This window comes from Pyrus communis, chromosome 7, assembly GCF_041283825.1.
Source record: "Pyrus communis isolate YQ-2024b chromosome 7, ASM4128382v1, whole genome shotgun sequence".
NCBI lineage: Eukaryota > Viridiplantae > Streptophyta > Magnoliopsida > Rosales > Rosaceae > Pyrus > Pyrus communis.
Window position 1 is genome coordinate 5,422,304 of NC_142571.1, and position 15,565 is coordinate 5,437,868.

Consider the following 15,565-nt stretch of genomic DNA (forward strand, 5'->3'; position numbering starts at 1 on the left):
AAGGGCCTCATGCTCAACCTGCCCGTGTTGATGGAAGATGAGTCTTGCAGGACATTATTTGGTAAAAGTAACAGAAAACGGTGCCATGTTTAAGATTATGAAGGAAATGCTTCAAGACGTCGTCGGATTTAGCTTTTCCTCAACAAATTTAGCTCAACGTTCTGCATCAAATGAGATGGACTTCAAAACAGAGGCATTTACAGGGATGAATAGTCTTCAGCTTCTCCTGCTCAATAATGTCCAAATCAATGGAGACTTTGAAGATTTTTCGAAAAATTTGACATGGTTGTCTTGGCGAGGATTTCCTTTAAAATCAATACCAGCCAATTTTTTCTTGGAATATCTAGTTGTTCTTGACTTGCGGAATAGAAGCCTGGAACATGCTTGGAAGGGAACCAGGGTACAATACTCTCTCCCTCTCTCTCTCTCTCTCTCTCTCTCTCTCTCTCTCTCTCTCTCTCGCATTACCTGTACACATACTAATGGAAAATACTATACTCATGAACCTTAATTTGCATCTCGCTTTTATAGTTTCTTGGATGGATGAAAATTCTCAATCTCAGTCATTCGCACAGCCTTAAAACAATCCCTGATATGTCGGGACTCCCTAACCTTGAGAGACTAATTCTTGAAGATTGCATAAATTTGGTCGAGCTCGATGAGTCAGTTGGAGACTTAGAGAAACTTGTTTTATTGAATCTAAGAGACTGCCAAAATCTCATGAAGATTCCAGCATGTGTTAGTAGGTTGGGATCTCTTCAGGACCTCATTCTTTCCGGTTGCTCAAAGCTTGGTCTCCGTTCCAATACGAAAGAAACAGCTGAGGAACACTCCACATCTATTGCTGCAAAGAAATTCAACCTGTTATCAGCTAAACTATGGCAATCTATCGTGTCGTGGGTATTACCAAGGAAAAATCTTGAATTGACCGGTTTCTCATTCAAAAGTTTACCACATTCTTTAGGAAGCTTAAGTCTTGCCAACTGCAATATATCAGAAATTCCTAGTGATCTTGGTTTCTTATTGGCGTTGAAGCATTTGGATCTATCTGCAAACCCAATTCTCAACCTACCAGAAAACATGAAGGATCTTATTATGCTCCAAACTCTGCTGCTAGAAGGTTGCACAAAGCTTCAAACACTTCCAGAGCTCCCCTTAAGTTTAACAAGATTGGAAGCAGATAAGTACATCATTGAAAAGTTTTTGGTAAACATGAAGGAATTAGTTGAAGCTCAAAGTTTTTGGTAAACATGAACGATCTCATTCTGTAAAAGTTTTTGGCATTGTAAGAAATTAGTTGAAGCTCAAAGCTTGTTCGAGATAAAACTGTTGAGCAGTGTTGACATAGATCTGATAAGAAACATGGGCTTGTTCAACTTGGAATCCACCTAGCTCCTTTCCTTTAGATGATTTCTTATTCAAGCACGAGGTTGACATTGCTGAGAGCAGGATAATAAAGTATCTTAAAAAAGCGGTGACAAAGTAAAACCTATATATGTAATACAATCTAGGTATCGACGTTTGTGGTTCTTTTCAAGTTGAAGTTAGAGATAATACAAGAGGTTGGCTTAAACATAGTAAGTTGTGTAATTTTTTTTTCCCGCTTTCCTGCCTTTTTTGTTTCTTTGTATTTGCAACCCCGTTTCCTCCCTCCCTCTTCTCCCTCGGCAAAACATTCAAATGAAGGTCGGCGACCGTGCTGGAGTACAGCAGACTGGAGGCTGCCCTTCGTCTGAGTCTGGTTTGGACTTTACAAAGCCAGGAGAAAAGAGAGAGATGAGAGAAATAGAGGAACAAGAGATCATGGACTCGTGGAAGGGAGAGACGATGGAACTATGTTCTATCTACTTTGCCATTCCTCTAAAACTAATAATATGATATGTTAGTCTAATGTGTACTGGGAGGAACATGTATAATGGGCAATTAGTAAAAAGAAACAAAACACTAAGAGTTAATCTCCTCCGAGAGCAGATATTACAAATCACTGTCTAGAACATCAATAATTTTTTTTTTTAATACAAGGGGGATCAGTCCCCTACGTTTATTAAACTATTAAAGAAGAAAAAGGTAGCACAAAGACGGGACACAAAAAGCCAAACCCCACAAGAGAAACAATGCCAACAAAGTCATGATAGCTAGGAAATCCTAAAAAGTTTTCCTAGAATAAGCTGTAGACGCAAAGGAAGTGACATGATCCCACCATTGACAGCTAACATGATCAATGCCATAATTAGCTAAGGTATCATCAACCTGATTGCCCTCTAAAAAATTATGAGAAAAATGAGAACGCACTTTAGCTAAGAGAGCTATACATCTAACCAACGAACCCTAAGATGCCATGGCACCAAAGAACTTGAAGAAGAAAGAAAGTGAACAGCCAATACGAGTCACATTCAATCCTTAAACACGACCAGCCTTGAGACTAAGCTTGAGTTACCACTTCAACCACACCAGAGAGTTCAGCTTCTAAAGCAGAAGCTAAATAGTAAAAAGCTAGCAAAACAACCCAAAGTAAAGCCTGCTGAGTTTCGAAAAATACACCAAAACTCGCTAAACCAGGATAACCACCAGCAGCACCACCAATATTAACTTTAATCTAATTGATTAGGGGAGGATGTCACAAAATCTCAACAGTGTGAGGAGCTCGTGGAGGATGCCCACAAACACCAAGAGGATCCCACCTCTTTATATATAGGCTCTTAATGAACTCTCAAGCCTTGGGTTCCCTTTATCTGGCATTTAATGAACCACTTGTGTAGACTGGTGTACTAACACCTTTTCACCTATTAACTAAGTATTCGGCAGTAAAGTGACAAGTGCTTAGTTTAATTGGCATGCCTTTTCAGAGTGATGCATGTCGAGTGACTTGCTCGGCCTTGGTTATCCAACCTTACCTCTTTGAGCAGCAACCCTGACATGCTCCGATCCCGGTATCCTCCAAATCACCAGGATAGGCACATGTTGGTCGACATTCGAGGATGACAAAAGCCAATCCACCATGCTTATCCTAAAATCATGTACAAGATGCATGCAATTTGTGTCGAAAAGAAACAAACGTAAATATTAAAAATATGAGAATGCATGAACATACTTAGAGCATACAACTAATTAAGATTATAAGCGGAATGAATATTATACAAAAGTGGGATTATAAAAAAAGGGGTCCAACATCGAGAGGAGGATTCGAAACTATTGATACGAATAGGCCTCAACGCTGGGATCAAGGCGTGTCAAACCCGACCACCTTTAAGGCCCATCCTAGGCTCCTGCTATGAAATTCCGTTCTCGGATTTCACTGTTTAAAATTACGTATCTCATATATAGTATTCATATTCATAGTTTTGACACGTTTATATTTACAGCATATAAAATTTTATTCGATAAGTAAAAGGACGAAATTGCCCTTATTATGTTAAATGAGTTTTTTGTGGACGAACTTGATATTTTCATAATTTTTCAAATTTCTTAGCATATCTGGATAGTATGTGTTGATATGAACGCGTGGGCGCAAACAGAACGTAAATTGGAGTTATAATGAATGAGTTATTAACAAAGACAAGGGCAAATGGTCCTTTAATTATTAAATTTGGAAGGCTCCAAATTTGTTCGAGTAGGAATGGCTGGGATGAAGCCACGTGTGAGGCCGTGATGAAGAGAAAGGAAAAGAGAAGAAGGGAGAGGGCTCGACCAATCAGAAGGGGGAGATGGCTCGACCAATCAGAAGGGGGAGAGGAAAGAAAGTGACCAATTAGAAAAGAGAAAGGAGGGGAAATGAGAGAAGAAGAAAAGGAGAAAACCGTGTAGCCACCGACCTAGCCAGACCGCGGCTTGCAAACCCGACGGCATTCACAGCGAATCAAGGCAAATCGCCACCTGGAAACAGCTCCCTAGCCTTCCCTCTTCCATTTTCACCCTAAACTATAAGGAATTTGGTGGTAGTTTTGGGGAAAAACGAATGATGATGCGTGTGGGTGTACGACGGCGATCCGAAAATCATGAAGCTAACTTAGCCAATTACCACCACCAATAGGCTCCCCTTAACCTCAGGAACAAGGCCCAAGCATTGAATGAGACGTCAGAGTTTGTTTTGGTGACGAATCGAAGCTCACCATTTTTGGGGTTTCTGACGTTTCGAGAGATTTTCAGGCCACTTCCCGATTGAACTAGGCTTCGGCCCAGGTATGAAAAATGTTCTTCTCCTTAAGTTGTACATTTCTGCAAAATTTGGTGAATTTTAGTGTTGGTTGGAATTTCAGGTTTCCGTTTGCTGGAAACTGCCACCCGTGGCGGCGCCTACAATGGCGTGTGGCTAGTGGGCTGACCCTGCCTTTTTAAGTTAAATTCGATGTTCTGATTTCAAATTTGATAACCATTTGATATAGTTCGATAGTTTGAACCTAGTATGAAATATTATGTCACTTGACCATTTTATGATTCGACGATTCGACCGTTGGATCGTCACCAAACCTTAATACGTTATAGTACATAATATTTGAGTACCATAGGAACTGACAGATTGGGAATCCACATACGGATCTTCATAAATTGAATTTCTAAGTTTGTAAAACCAAACGTTGATAGCAACCTAATTCTAGCAATTGGCGGAGATCCGACCATTGGATTGTTCCAAAATTTTGGAATATTATTCTAGAAGATAAACGAGATCCTTGGGAAGTTACAGATCAGAAATCCATGGTGGATGTTCCAGATTGACTTGTATAGGGTTGTGGACCCCACCTTTGACAGAGACATAACTTTTGGTCAATAGGCTACGAATTGATCTTAAATATTAAAATCTGTATTAACAAACACTGTGTAGGGCTTAGTGGGTCTATATTGCTTAGTGGATTATCCCAGATATATATACATCAGTTTACGTGTATGGGACGTCAAATTGTGATATGTGTGTGTGTGTGTGTGTGTGTGTGTGTGTGTGTGTGTGTGTGTGTGTGTGTTTATTTATCTTCTTAATAATGTGAATGATAATTATGATAAATTTTATGACAATGTGATCCTAGAATCCTATTAGATGTATTCTATAGAACTTATATGCTTGTGTGACATATTAGTTGGTGGCCATGAGAAGTTGATGGTGTAGGTGACTACGTTGTCACTCATAGAGGTTAAGGTATGGATAGGTTGTGTGTTGAATTTACTGCACCATGTAGCAGTGGTACATGGATGGTCCTGCTTGGTATATCTGCGATGGGTGATCACAGCCTGCACGATTAGACTATGCTTATGGTTCTACTTAGTGTATCCGAGATGAGGGACCATACATATTCTAGGAGTGCTCATGCTTGGTATATCTGCGATGGTTGATCACTACCTAGAGCTATAGGATATAGTCCTGCTTGGTATATCCGCGATGAGGGACTATTAGGGGTTATCATGCTTGGTATATCCGCGGTGGGTGATCACTACCTACGTTATTAGACTATGCATATGGTCTTGCTTGGTATATCCGCAATAGGAAACCATACGCATTGATCATGCTTGGTATATCTACAATGAGTGATCACTACCTAGAGTTAGGGTTTGGTCCTGCTTGGTATATTCGTGATGGGGGACCATACGTATTCAAGGGTGATCATGCTTGGTATATCCGCGATGGGTGATCACTGCCTACATAATGAGATTATTCATACAATTCTGCTTGGTATATCTGCTATGGGGGACCATATGCATTCTAGGGGTGATGAGGATTAGTTGTACTTGGTATATTTGAAATAGGCGACCATAGTTTAGTTGGATTCCACTAAGTGGTCTGGAATCCCTACTCTTGCTTACTTCCATAAAGTTAGTCCAACCCCTAGATTCAAGTGAATAGGAATTGTTCACAGTAGACATTGTGTTTGTAAATTGGATTTATCATGTTATTACTTGGAATCTAGGTAGGGAATTATGTTGAATTCCTTTATTAAATTTCATAAATTGATATGTGATCTTGTTGATTGATTAATGTAGTTAAATGTTAATACCGTGCATCTGTGATTCATGGAATTGATTAATTCGAGTGATTGTGGAATGATGTTGGATATGAGTGTTATTATTACGATCAGATTAGTTGACCAATGTGGCTAGAGAATAATATTGTGCTTCGCTGGTTCTTTGATATGTTACATGCTATGGATTACGGTATTAAGTTGAAACATAGTGATTTATATGATGGATGAATTGAAAATCTTGATTGTCATGTGGGTTGTTTTGTAGCCCTGAGTCTAGTAATTTCATGCTTGTCAAGTTCTAATGATAGATTGAGAAATGTTATGTCTTTCCACTTGAATGGATTGTGATATATGTCGAATTGTAGCGAATGGTGAACTACCAATGGCTTGATCCTTTTTTAGGGTACGTAGGTAGTCTAATGAGGAGGTTAGATGCATCCATAAAGTATACAAAAATTTCTACGCAATTCGAATATTGAATTATGCTTTGTACATATCCCGGAGGCAGGGTCTGTTGGATATATAGATACTTGGTGATGTCACGTGTCGATCCTGAACGTATGTCGGGATCAAAGCGTGACACCTGCTTTCGATTGTGAGTCACCATGTGGCTCAATCAATGTTTGAGTAGACCTGCTCTTGAAACCTCGTCAAATTGGGCTGGTAGACGATCGATCTTAGGGCTAAAAAATGCCTTCCTTTATACCTTTTGGGCTTTAGGCTTTTTTTATAACCTTCTTTGGTCTTTAATCTCACTTTGGGCTCTTTGTGGCCTTTTTCTCGGTTTGTACCATTTTGTGGGCCTAGAAGTGCCCAACATTAAAACATCTTCATTTTGGATAAGTAAACATTGTGTTGACAATCAACGACACCTTCAGTTTGGATAAGTAAACGGCAGTGGAGCTGTAAAACCAGACGATTCAGAAGCACCTTCATTTTGGACAAGTAAACAATACTGCTTCTGGTTGGTTGGTTATCTAACCAAGTCTCGGTCGGCGAAGAGTTCTTGATTCTTTCACCTAAAGAAGTCACTTCATTAGCCTCAGTGAAGTGAGGTGTTCTAGGATCAATTACTCTGAAGTGTACTTAATAGTTCGGCTTTTGGATGGTCGAACCACGCTCATTATAAAGACATTCACCTCCTTTGGGTCATTAGCCCCTATAGCCTGATACCGATTCAGCACACTTATATTCTCACGAATATCGTTGAAGCGGTTAAACCCCAGCGCACAAGATCCTAAAGTTCACGATAAATTAAGCAACTTTGTTTTCAGGTTCTAGAACCCTAGGCTAAGATGTAAGAATATGAGTATGAGATTGAGAAGTTTTGGGAATAGTTATAGGTATTCAATTTGGATAGAAAGTCCTATTGATGAAAGGAATAATGATCCTTAATAGAAAAGGATTTTTTTTAGCATTGAGATTAGTTTGCATGGTGCGGAAACAAGTGTTTGTTTCTGATGAGGATTTTGATAGGAAATCCTGATCTATTTTGGAAAAGTCTATATGTATATATATAGTGGCCTGTCTTCTCACAGATTCAATGCTCATATTGGACCATAACCTATATGTGAGTCGAGCTCTTAACTTTTTGCAAGAGAACAGAAGGTTCACTGAGAGTTTGCGACAATGGCTTCGAGTTCTGTTGTTGCTGCAGGTATGTTTTCCTTTCTGGTTTCTTGTGTGCATATATCCAGGTTAGTCTTTTTGTGTTTGGAGTTCATGTTTTGGTCTTGGTGTTTGGTTGCTTTAAATTCTTACAGGAGAGGTATTCATTCCTCAGTTGTAGTCTAATAGCGCATTCAATACAATTGCCACAATTATTCTACTTGTTCGACCAAGCTCAGTCACGAGTTGGCATGCCCGCATTCACAAGAATGATATAAGTAACTTATAATTACTCGGCTTACCTGCCACATAAATTTTGTAGTTTTTAGAGTTAATATGATTTTTATTGTTGGCACAGGACACCACCGTTACACTACTCTGCACACAACTTTGTATATTTATTTTACATTATTTTAAGGCCTTATTTTAACTTTGTTCATTTATCATGCTTTGTAGTTTTGCAGTCCGATTTTTAGTCGGCATCATTCTTCTCTCTTTTTAACTAAAATCCATTCGAAACTTTCCAAAAATCCCCGGAAACTACTGAAAGCCCCTGACTTAGCACACTGGGTGACGCAATTGTTTATTGTAAAAAACTCGGAAAATCTTGTCGTATTTACTATTCGGCTTCGCTCAGCAAAAGTCGGACTTTGGCCCTTTTGTCTCACAAGAGACAACAAGATGACCAATCTTCGTTTTATTTTACAAGTTGCTTCAGCAACTTGGCGGTTTGGAATTTAGGTAAGGGCTTTAGGTTCATGAATCTACTTCGTGTTTAATAATTATATGCCTCGGTTGAAGCCTAGGATTAGTTTAGCTTGGACAATACATTAGAAGATGAAGAAGTTACAAAGAAAATTCGTCTTTCTCAATCCTACTATTTTTGCGTAGGGATTTGAAGGAAATACGTAAGTTGACATCAATATTTTTATTCAATATTTATTGAAGTTAGTGATTTGTCCAAAAAAATTACATGAGAGTTTTGGCAAAACAAAATTTCAACATTAACAATGAAGTTGTATCTAACGATCAGCAAAGAAAATATACTTCGCATAACAAGTTAACAACTCACTAAAAGTGGTTTGTCTTCAAAATCCGTGACACTGGATAATCCGGCTTTTTATCAATTAAATTGGCAAGTAAGGAGAAAAAAAATTTTAAATTCAATTCTGACCGTTCATTTTTTATATTATTGAATAGTTTGAATGTCACATCCCGGCCCGGGGCAGATCACTTCCCGGGCCCGCTCCACCACCGTAGCACGATATTGTCCGCTTTGGGCTTACCATTCCCTCACGGTTTTGTTTTTGGGAACTCACGAGCAACTTCCCAGTGGGTCACCCATCATGGGATTGCTCAAGCCTCACTCTCGCTTAACTTCGGAGTTCCTACGGAACCCGAAGCCAGTGAGCTCCCAAAAGGCCTCTTGCTAGGTAAGGATGAGAATATACATTTAAGGATCGCTCCCCTGGGCGATGTGGGATGTTACATTGAACTAATGAAAAAACATAAAAAAAATTCAAAAACTATACTAGTGATAACGTGAATTCTAGCTTCATGATACAACTCACTAGTATAGCCGTGTACTAGTGATAACGTGAATTGTGTTAAAATAACGCTAGAATTATAATTTTCTGAATTTGAGAATAAATTGTGTTGGTACATGTTAATCATAATTGGACATCAAACTCGTCATTAATAAGAGTTGACGCAAAACTAACTTATAAATGAAAATGAATACTAACAAACCATAAAAAAAGATTTTAAATGAGCAAACAAGTTGAGATAAGTCATAGATTCATTATTATCATTATTATTATTTAGAAAACTCGCACATTCATTATAGATATTTTCATTTGGTGTCACAATTTTCTTAGCTTATAAATCTAAAGAAAAATGTTAAGGAGATCATATTTTTGTACCGTATTCATTCATGATATGATAAGTGATGTGGACATGATAAATTAATCAAATGAATCCATCTTATTAGCTAATGATTGTTTGAATCATTTGCCATGTTATATAATACATCAAGATGGTATAAATATGTGGTCTCCCAGACAGTACTCAAATTTGAAATACAATAAAATAAGAAAATTGTTATTGGTACTCCAAAATTTTCATTCTACACTCTAAACTTTCTATATTTAGAAAGAAAAATATACTTGTGAGGAGTGTAGAATGAGATTTTTGAAGTGTCAATAACACTTCCCAAAAATAAATGCATATTAATTGCTGTCTTTATGTTGGCTATCGATGCAATCCAAAGCACCAAAACCCCACATATCAATTTGCACACATGGAGCCACTTTATACATAACACAGAAGCTGAAATGAACCCACGTGAGTATAAAAAGGCACAAGCTTTCCAGACACCCAAGCCCGTCTAAAAACCACCATACTATCCATACTAGAGAGAGAAAAGGTGCTTCTCGCATCTCTCATCTCACACCAAACAATAAAGCCATGGATCAAGATATACCAAAACCAAAACGCAACAAAAACACACAGAACTCTTCCAACGAGTGTTCGTTGTTGCCAGGCTTACCCAACCACCTTGCACAGCTCTGCCTTACAAGGATCCAACCTTCAACTCTCTACTTTGTTTGCCGTTCATGGCGGCGCCTCATTTACTCTCCTTCATTCCCTCCTTTCTTCGCTCTCTATGCCATTCTCTCCCCTCCACCTCCCCACTACAACTGCAATTCATCAATTGAGTTCTACTCACTAGATCCCCTATCAAACAATTGGACATCTCTCCCTCCACCTCCTTCAGACCCTCCTCTCCACCTCCTCCGCCGCCACCCTTCCTTCCTCTCCCGAAAAATCCCCATCCAATCACTATCCGTCTCTGGCAGTCTTGTCCTCGTCGCAGCCACTAATTACAATTTCACTCCAGCACTGCCTCGTCCTCTCGTCTTCCGACCATTGTCCAACAATTGGTCATTTGGCCCTCCGCTAGCAGAGCCTCGCCGGTGGTGTGCGACAGGGACAGTAGGGGGAAAAGTCTACGTTGCAAGTGGCATTGGATCAAATTACAGGGGCGACTTGGCGAGGTCTATGGAGGAGTGGGACATGAAGAAGAAGAAGGAGGCATCTTCATCATGGGTTAAGAAGGCGGGGTTGAAAGATGGGAGGTTTAGTAGGGACGCTGTGGAGGCAATTGGGTATAGAGGGAAGCTTTGGATGGTGAATGTGAAGGGCAATGCAAGAAAAGAAGGAGCTGTTTATGACGTGGAAAATGACACATGGCAAGACATGCCTCGAGGCATGATTGGTGGTTGGAATGGGCCTGCTGCTGCATCCATCAATGACGACGACGACAATGATCATGATCATGATGTGATGTATGTTGTGGATGAGAGTAGAGGCGTGCTGAGCAAGTATGATGATGAGAACGACTGCTGGGAAATGGTGGTGGAGTCGGATGTGTTGAGAGAGGCTGAGCAAGTTTGTGCTGGGAGAGGGAGAGTTTGTGTGGTTTGTGCTAACGAGAAAAGGATTGCGGTGGTGGATGTGGTGGCGCCGCAGCCGAGGATTTGGGTGGTGGAGCCGCCGCCGATGCTGCAAGTTGTGGCGGTACACATTTTGCCTAGGATGTGTAGGTCGGAGTAAGTGTTTGGTCTTCTGAAATAGTTTAATGTGGCTTGGACAAGAGTGATGCCTTAAATCATATTTTGCAAAAGGAAAAATTAGTATCTGATCCCTAGTTAATATTGTTCATTGACTAAGACTTCATTAGTTTTCAAATTTTGATTGATGTTCCTAGCATTAATGTGATAATGAATTTCCATATTTATTACATAATTTTTTAAAATAAAAATTAGTAATTGGTTTAGGGTTTTAGTACTCAAACCTCTATTAAACTCCTAATTAATTTTCAATTCAAACATTTCTAAAATAAAAAATCAAAATAAATTAGAATAAGTTCGTACCCATTAGTTTTTTTTTTTTTATAAAAAGATTCTCAATTTTTTTTAATCTTAAATGTACCCATTCATATAATTTTCAATTTTTTTAATCTTAAATGTATCCATTCTTAAATGTACTAATTTGTTATATTAAAATGTATCATTTTTAAATATAAAATGAACCCAATTTTTCAATATAAAATCCATTCAAAAAATTTTAATCCATTTTTAAACATATATGGGTAAATTCTTTTTCATAAATTTTGAGAATGTATCAATTTCAAGTTTAATCGAAGAAATTTACTAATGTTATTAAGCCTAATATCTTCTTTTTTTTTTCATGTGGTTTTGAAGAATGTACCCATGTTTTGTTTTGGTACAATAATTTTTTTTTTTTTTTTTGTTAATTTTGATGAATGTACCTATATATATATATATATATATGTATGTATGTATGTATGTATATATGTACACACAATATAATAGAGAGTATATTTTATATTTTATTATTTTTATTCCCACAAATTATGGATTTTATTTAAAATCTCATGAATATAAACAAATACAAATTTCAATTTTTAATTTTTAATTTAAAAACTATAGTAACTTAATTTATTACATTAATGTCAGAGACTTTGATTGTTTGAAAAGAACAAAGAATTTCAGCGGCTGCTTACTAACAACTTTATTCTCTTCTTTTCTCGAGTTTGTTTATCTAAGGAATATTTTAATATAATCTAAACTGCACAGAGTAACATTTAAAATTGAGTGTCCAAAGAAAAAAAGAAATTGAGTGTCCAAAGAAAAAAGAAAACACATTGTTGTGTTTAACTTGACTATTTTAACTTCAAATTTCTTCTTATTTGGTCAAAACTTCAAATTTCTTTTAAAAAAAAATTGTGATTTAAAGAGTAGATTTGTCTTTAAAGAAATTATGGTATTTTAGTTTGAGGTTCAAATGTCACTATATTTGTGGAGTAAAAAATCATTCGAAAAATTCTAAAGCTGACTCATGAACTTTTATCCATAAGTAACGAGAATGCATTCATTAAATTGGCGAGGCACACATTTGTTCCATGTGCGGTACAACCACCAAGAAAACTTGAGCTACTATCTACGACTTTTCTAAGCTCCACTACCCATAACAGCGAGATAAATCAAGGGAATTGAATATATAATTAAGGGGTGTGATATCCACACACTCCTTTTTACTTCTCACACACCTATTGTTAATTTCTGTTCGTTGATCTTCTTTAATTCATCTTATCCGACGGCTTGGAATTAGAAGGGTGTGTGAGAAGTAAAAAATGGTGTGTGGATATCACACCCCATAGTTAATAACTAATTCCTATCTTTAAGCTTTCATTATTGAAGACCAACTCAATTGACCAACGAATCACAATCAAATCCAAACAAGGATTCTACGAGAAAATTCCGAGATATTATTAATTAAGTAATATCTTTGGGATAATTCTCTCCTCCATCCAACGGATGACACACCTTAGCTAACTAGATGCCTACACATGGTGTGAGATCCCTCCTCCCATGACTGCCCTAACTCCTACAAATACTCATTCTTCATGAATTTTTAGTAAGTTTTTGCTACGCAATTAAGCCATAAACTTTCTCTTTTCAGAGAAACTGATTTAGGCATTGGAGATCCGTTGGCCGAACGCCTCGCTTCCTTGGGTGTATGGCTTTGGACTTTGTTCAAAGGTGCTTAATTGCTTTGTATGTCCAGTTGTTCCACAAATTGGTGCTTTTATTGAGAGCTTCATTTAACTCTCAAAAAAGCTTTAGCAATTTCTTTCGGGAATTTCCCCCTCTTTGAATTTTTCTAGTGCTCATCCGAACTTTTTAATTTCTTGATTTGTGTCCTTTAGAGAAATGAAAACATAGTTGGAAGTTCTGAAACCATGACAAATGGCATTTCCTACGTGTCTGGGTTTGCACGTAACGACAAAAGTCACCCCGTTTCTCATGACGGAACACAAAGAATACTTGATCAATGCACCAAATCTCCTTCTTCCGTGGAAGATCCAACAGTGTGATTATTCCAGATGTTTAAAGTTCTGACCTGGTGTGCAATTTAGTATAAATACAGAAAGCCATGTTTAGGGTGCCAAAATCCCATTTTTCGTAGTTCGATTCGAAACGATCTTTTCACGAAAATTGTTCCTCTGATCGAGAACTATACGTTGTCCAAATCAATGCAGTAACAGTAGCCTTGTTGAGGCCCAGCTCAGAGCAACAACCAAGCCCTCGACACGTAGGCCTAGCTCGTAGTAATAACACAAGCCCATAACACACAAACCCGACTCGTAGTAGCAGCACACCCTAATGCGTGCAAGCCAACTCGCAAAAGCAATGCAGCCCAACATGCGCAAACCTAAGAGTAAGCCCATGCCAAGTTGCATGAGCCGAGAACCAAATCTAGAGACCCATCTTGTGCTACCCAATGTGTTGCAGCAGCCTAAGGCGCGCTGCCTTCAACGTAGGCCCAATCGCGTAAACCTACTCTATTAACTCTTAGCAGGCCGACTTGTTCCAATGCTCGCACTAGTGCGCTCGACTCGATCAGCTTCAGCTAACCAATCTTGGTTCAGGCTGTATCAACCGGTCCACTAACGAACCAAAAATTAAACCAATGATGAATCTGAGCAATTCTTAGAGAATCTGACCAGATTTCTGGCAAATCCAACCATATTTTAGCAAATCTGATCTGTTTCCTGACGATTCTAACTTGTCCCAGCTCAAATTTTGGGGCCCGTTGTCCACTACTCGATGAGATGCCTATCAACCGAGCTCATCCACTCTGAATGGTGATCTAAACTTATCCCAACATATCACAAACTTAACAAGCGCCCTCGTATACAGTGGCCCCATGAATTGTTGAGGAGATGGGTGAAATTTGAAAGGGTAAGAGGTTCCAGAAAAGTGTAACAACCATTCGAGGTCTATGTTCATGGTCTGCAAGAAGATTAGATAATACTTCAGTCAACTAAGTGACATCACTTTATTGAGAACTATGCAGAATATTCGAGTATTTGTGCTAATCGGAATATTGAATGAGGATTTAGATTACCTGAAATTTTCAAAGGAAGATTTGGACTAACCATAATATTTGAATGAGGATTTAAGCATCGTTTCTTATAGTATTGTCCCATTATGTAATTGTATAATGAGCACGGTTCTAAAAAATGTCACGCGCTAGTCTTGTGATGATGTGCCTTAATGCCTAGCACCTAAGCAGAGCCTAGGCAGAATAGGTGAATTTAAGTAATTTATTATATATAGTATATATAATTGTATAAAATATTTATTATATAACATATAATATATAAGAATTGATAGATTTTTGTGACAACCTGTCGCAAATTATTTTTATCGATAGCGTGGTATGACGATTTTGCCCTTGAACGTTGTGTGGTTGTGTGGGTAAATAGGCTAAGCTTTTGGACCAATCTATTTTTCTTCCTAACTTTTTGGACCTAATTGGAAGTAAGATTTTGTTGATTTTGTTTGGTTGCCAACAAGACCACACTCACACACACACATCTAATCCCGTTGACTCTCTCTCTCCTCCCTCTCGGATTTTTCCATTTGTCCGTACACTCGTACAGTCATCTCCTCAAGTCTCGTCATCTCTCACAGATCGAGTTGTTTAAGACCACCATCGTACTCCTTGTGACTTCACGAGTTGAGTGGTACCTTTAGGACGACAAACGGTTCACAGGAACTCGAGTTACCCGAATTCCGGTGAGGGGTGATTTTCCTCTGACGTGATCGCGAGGGTTTTAAGTGGTTTTGAGACTTAAGATGGTAATACTCTTGCTTTTCTAGCACGTGGGTTCAATCTTGGAGTGGTTTTGACATAAGAACACTCGAGTTTATTTACTTGCAGGGTTTGGTCGGTTTCCTCGAATTTTTTCGGTAAGACTCCGTTGGTTTTAGGACCCAAAGTGGTAAGATTGTGTTCATCTCATCCTAAGCTTCATTTTGGTACAAATTTCATGAAATTTGGTTGAGAAATGGCTAAGATATCAAGTTTTGAAATTTTTCCAGTTTCCGGTGACATAGGCGGCGGCTGGCGGCGGA

The 15,565-nt window shown here is 38.3% G+C and overlaps 1 protein-coding gene and 1 pseudogene across 1 annotated transcript; both read left to right on the forward strand.

Annotated features, from left to right (window-relative positions):
• Positions 1 to 2: 2 nt before the first annotated feature.
• On the forward strand, positions 3 to 1,383 carry LOC148695500 (disease resistance-like protein DSC1). The gene is made up of 2 exons (XM_088697761.1): positions 3 to 400; positions 532 to 1,383. Exons 1-2 carry the CDS (start codon positions 38 to 40, stop codon positions 1,246 to 1,248), a joined length of 1,080 nt encoding a protein of 359 aa, XP_088553887.1. The 5' UTR covers positions 3 to 37; the 3' UTR covers positions 1,249 to 1,383.
• Positions 1,384 to 9,950: 8,567 nt separating this feature from the next.
• On the forward strand, positions 9,951 to 11,321 carry LOC137733529 (F-box/kelch-repeat protein SKIP25 pseudogene; annotated as a pseudogene).
• Positions 11,322 to 15,565: the final 4,244 nt, after the last annotated feature.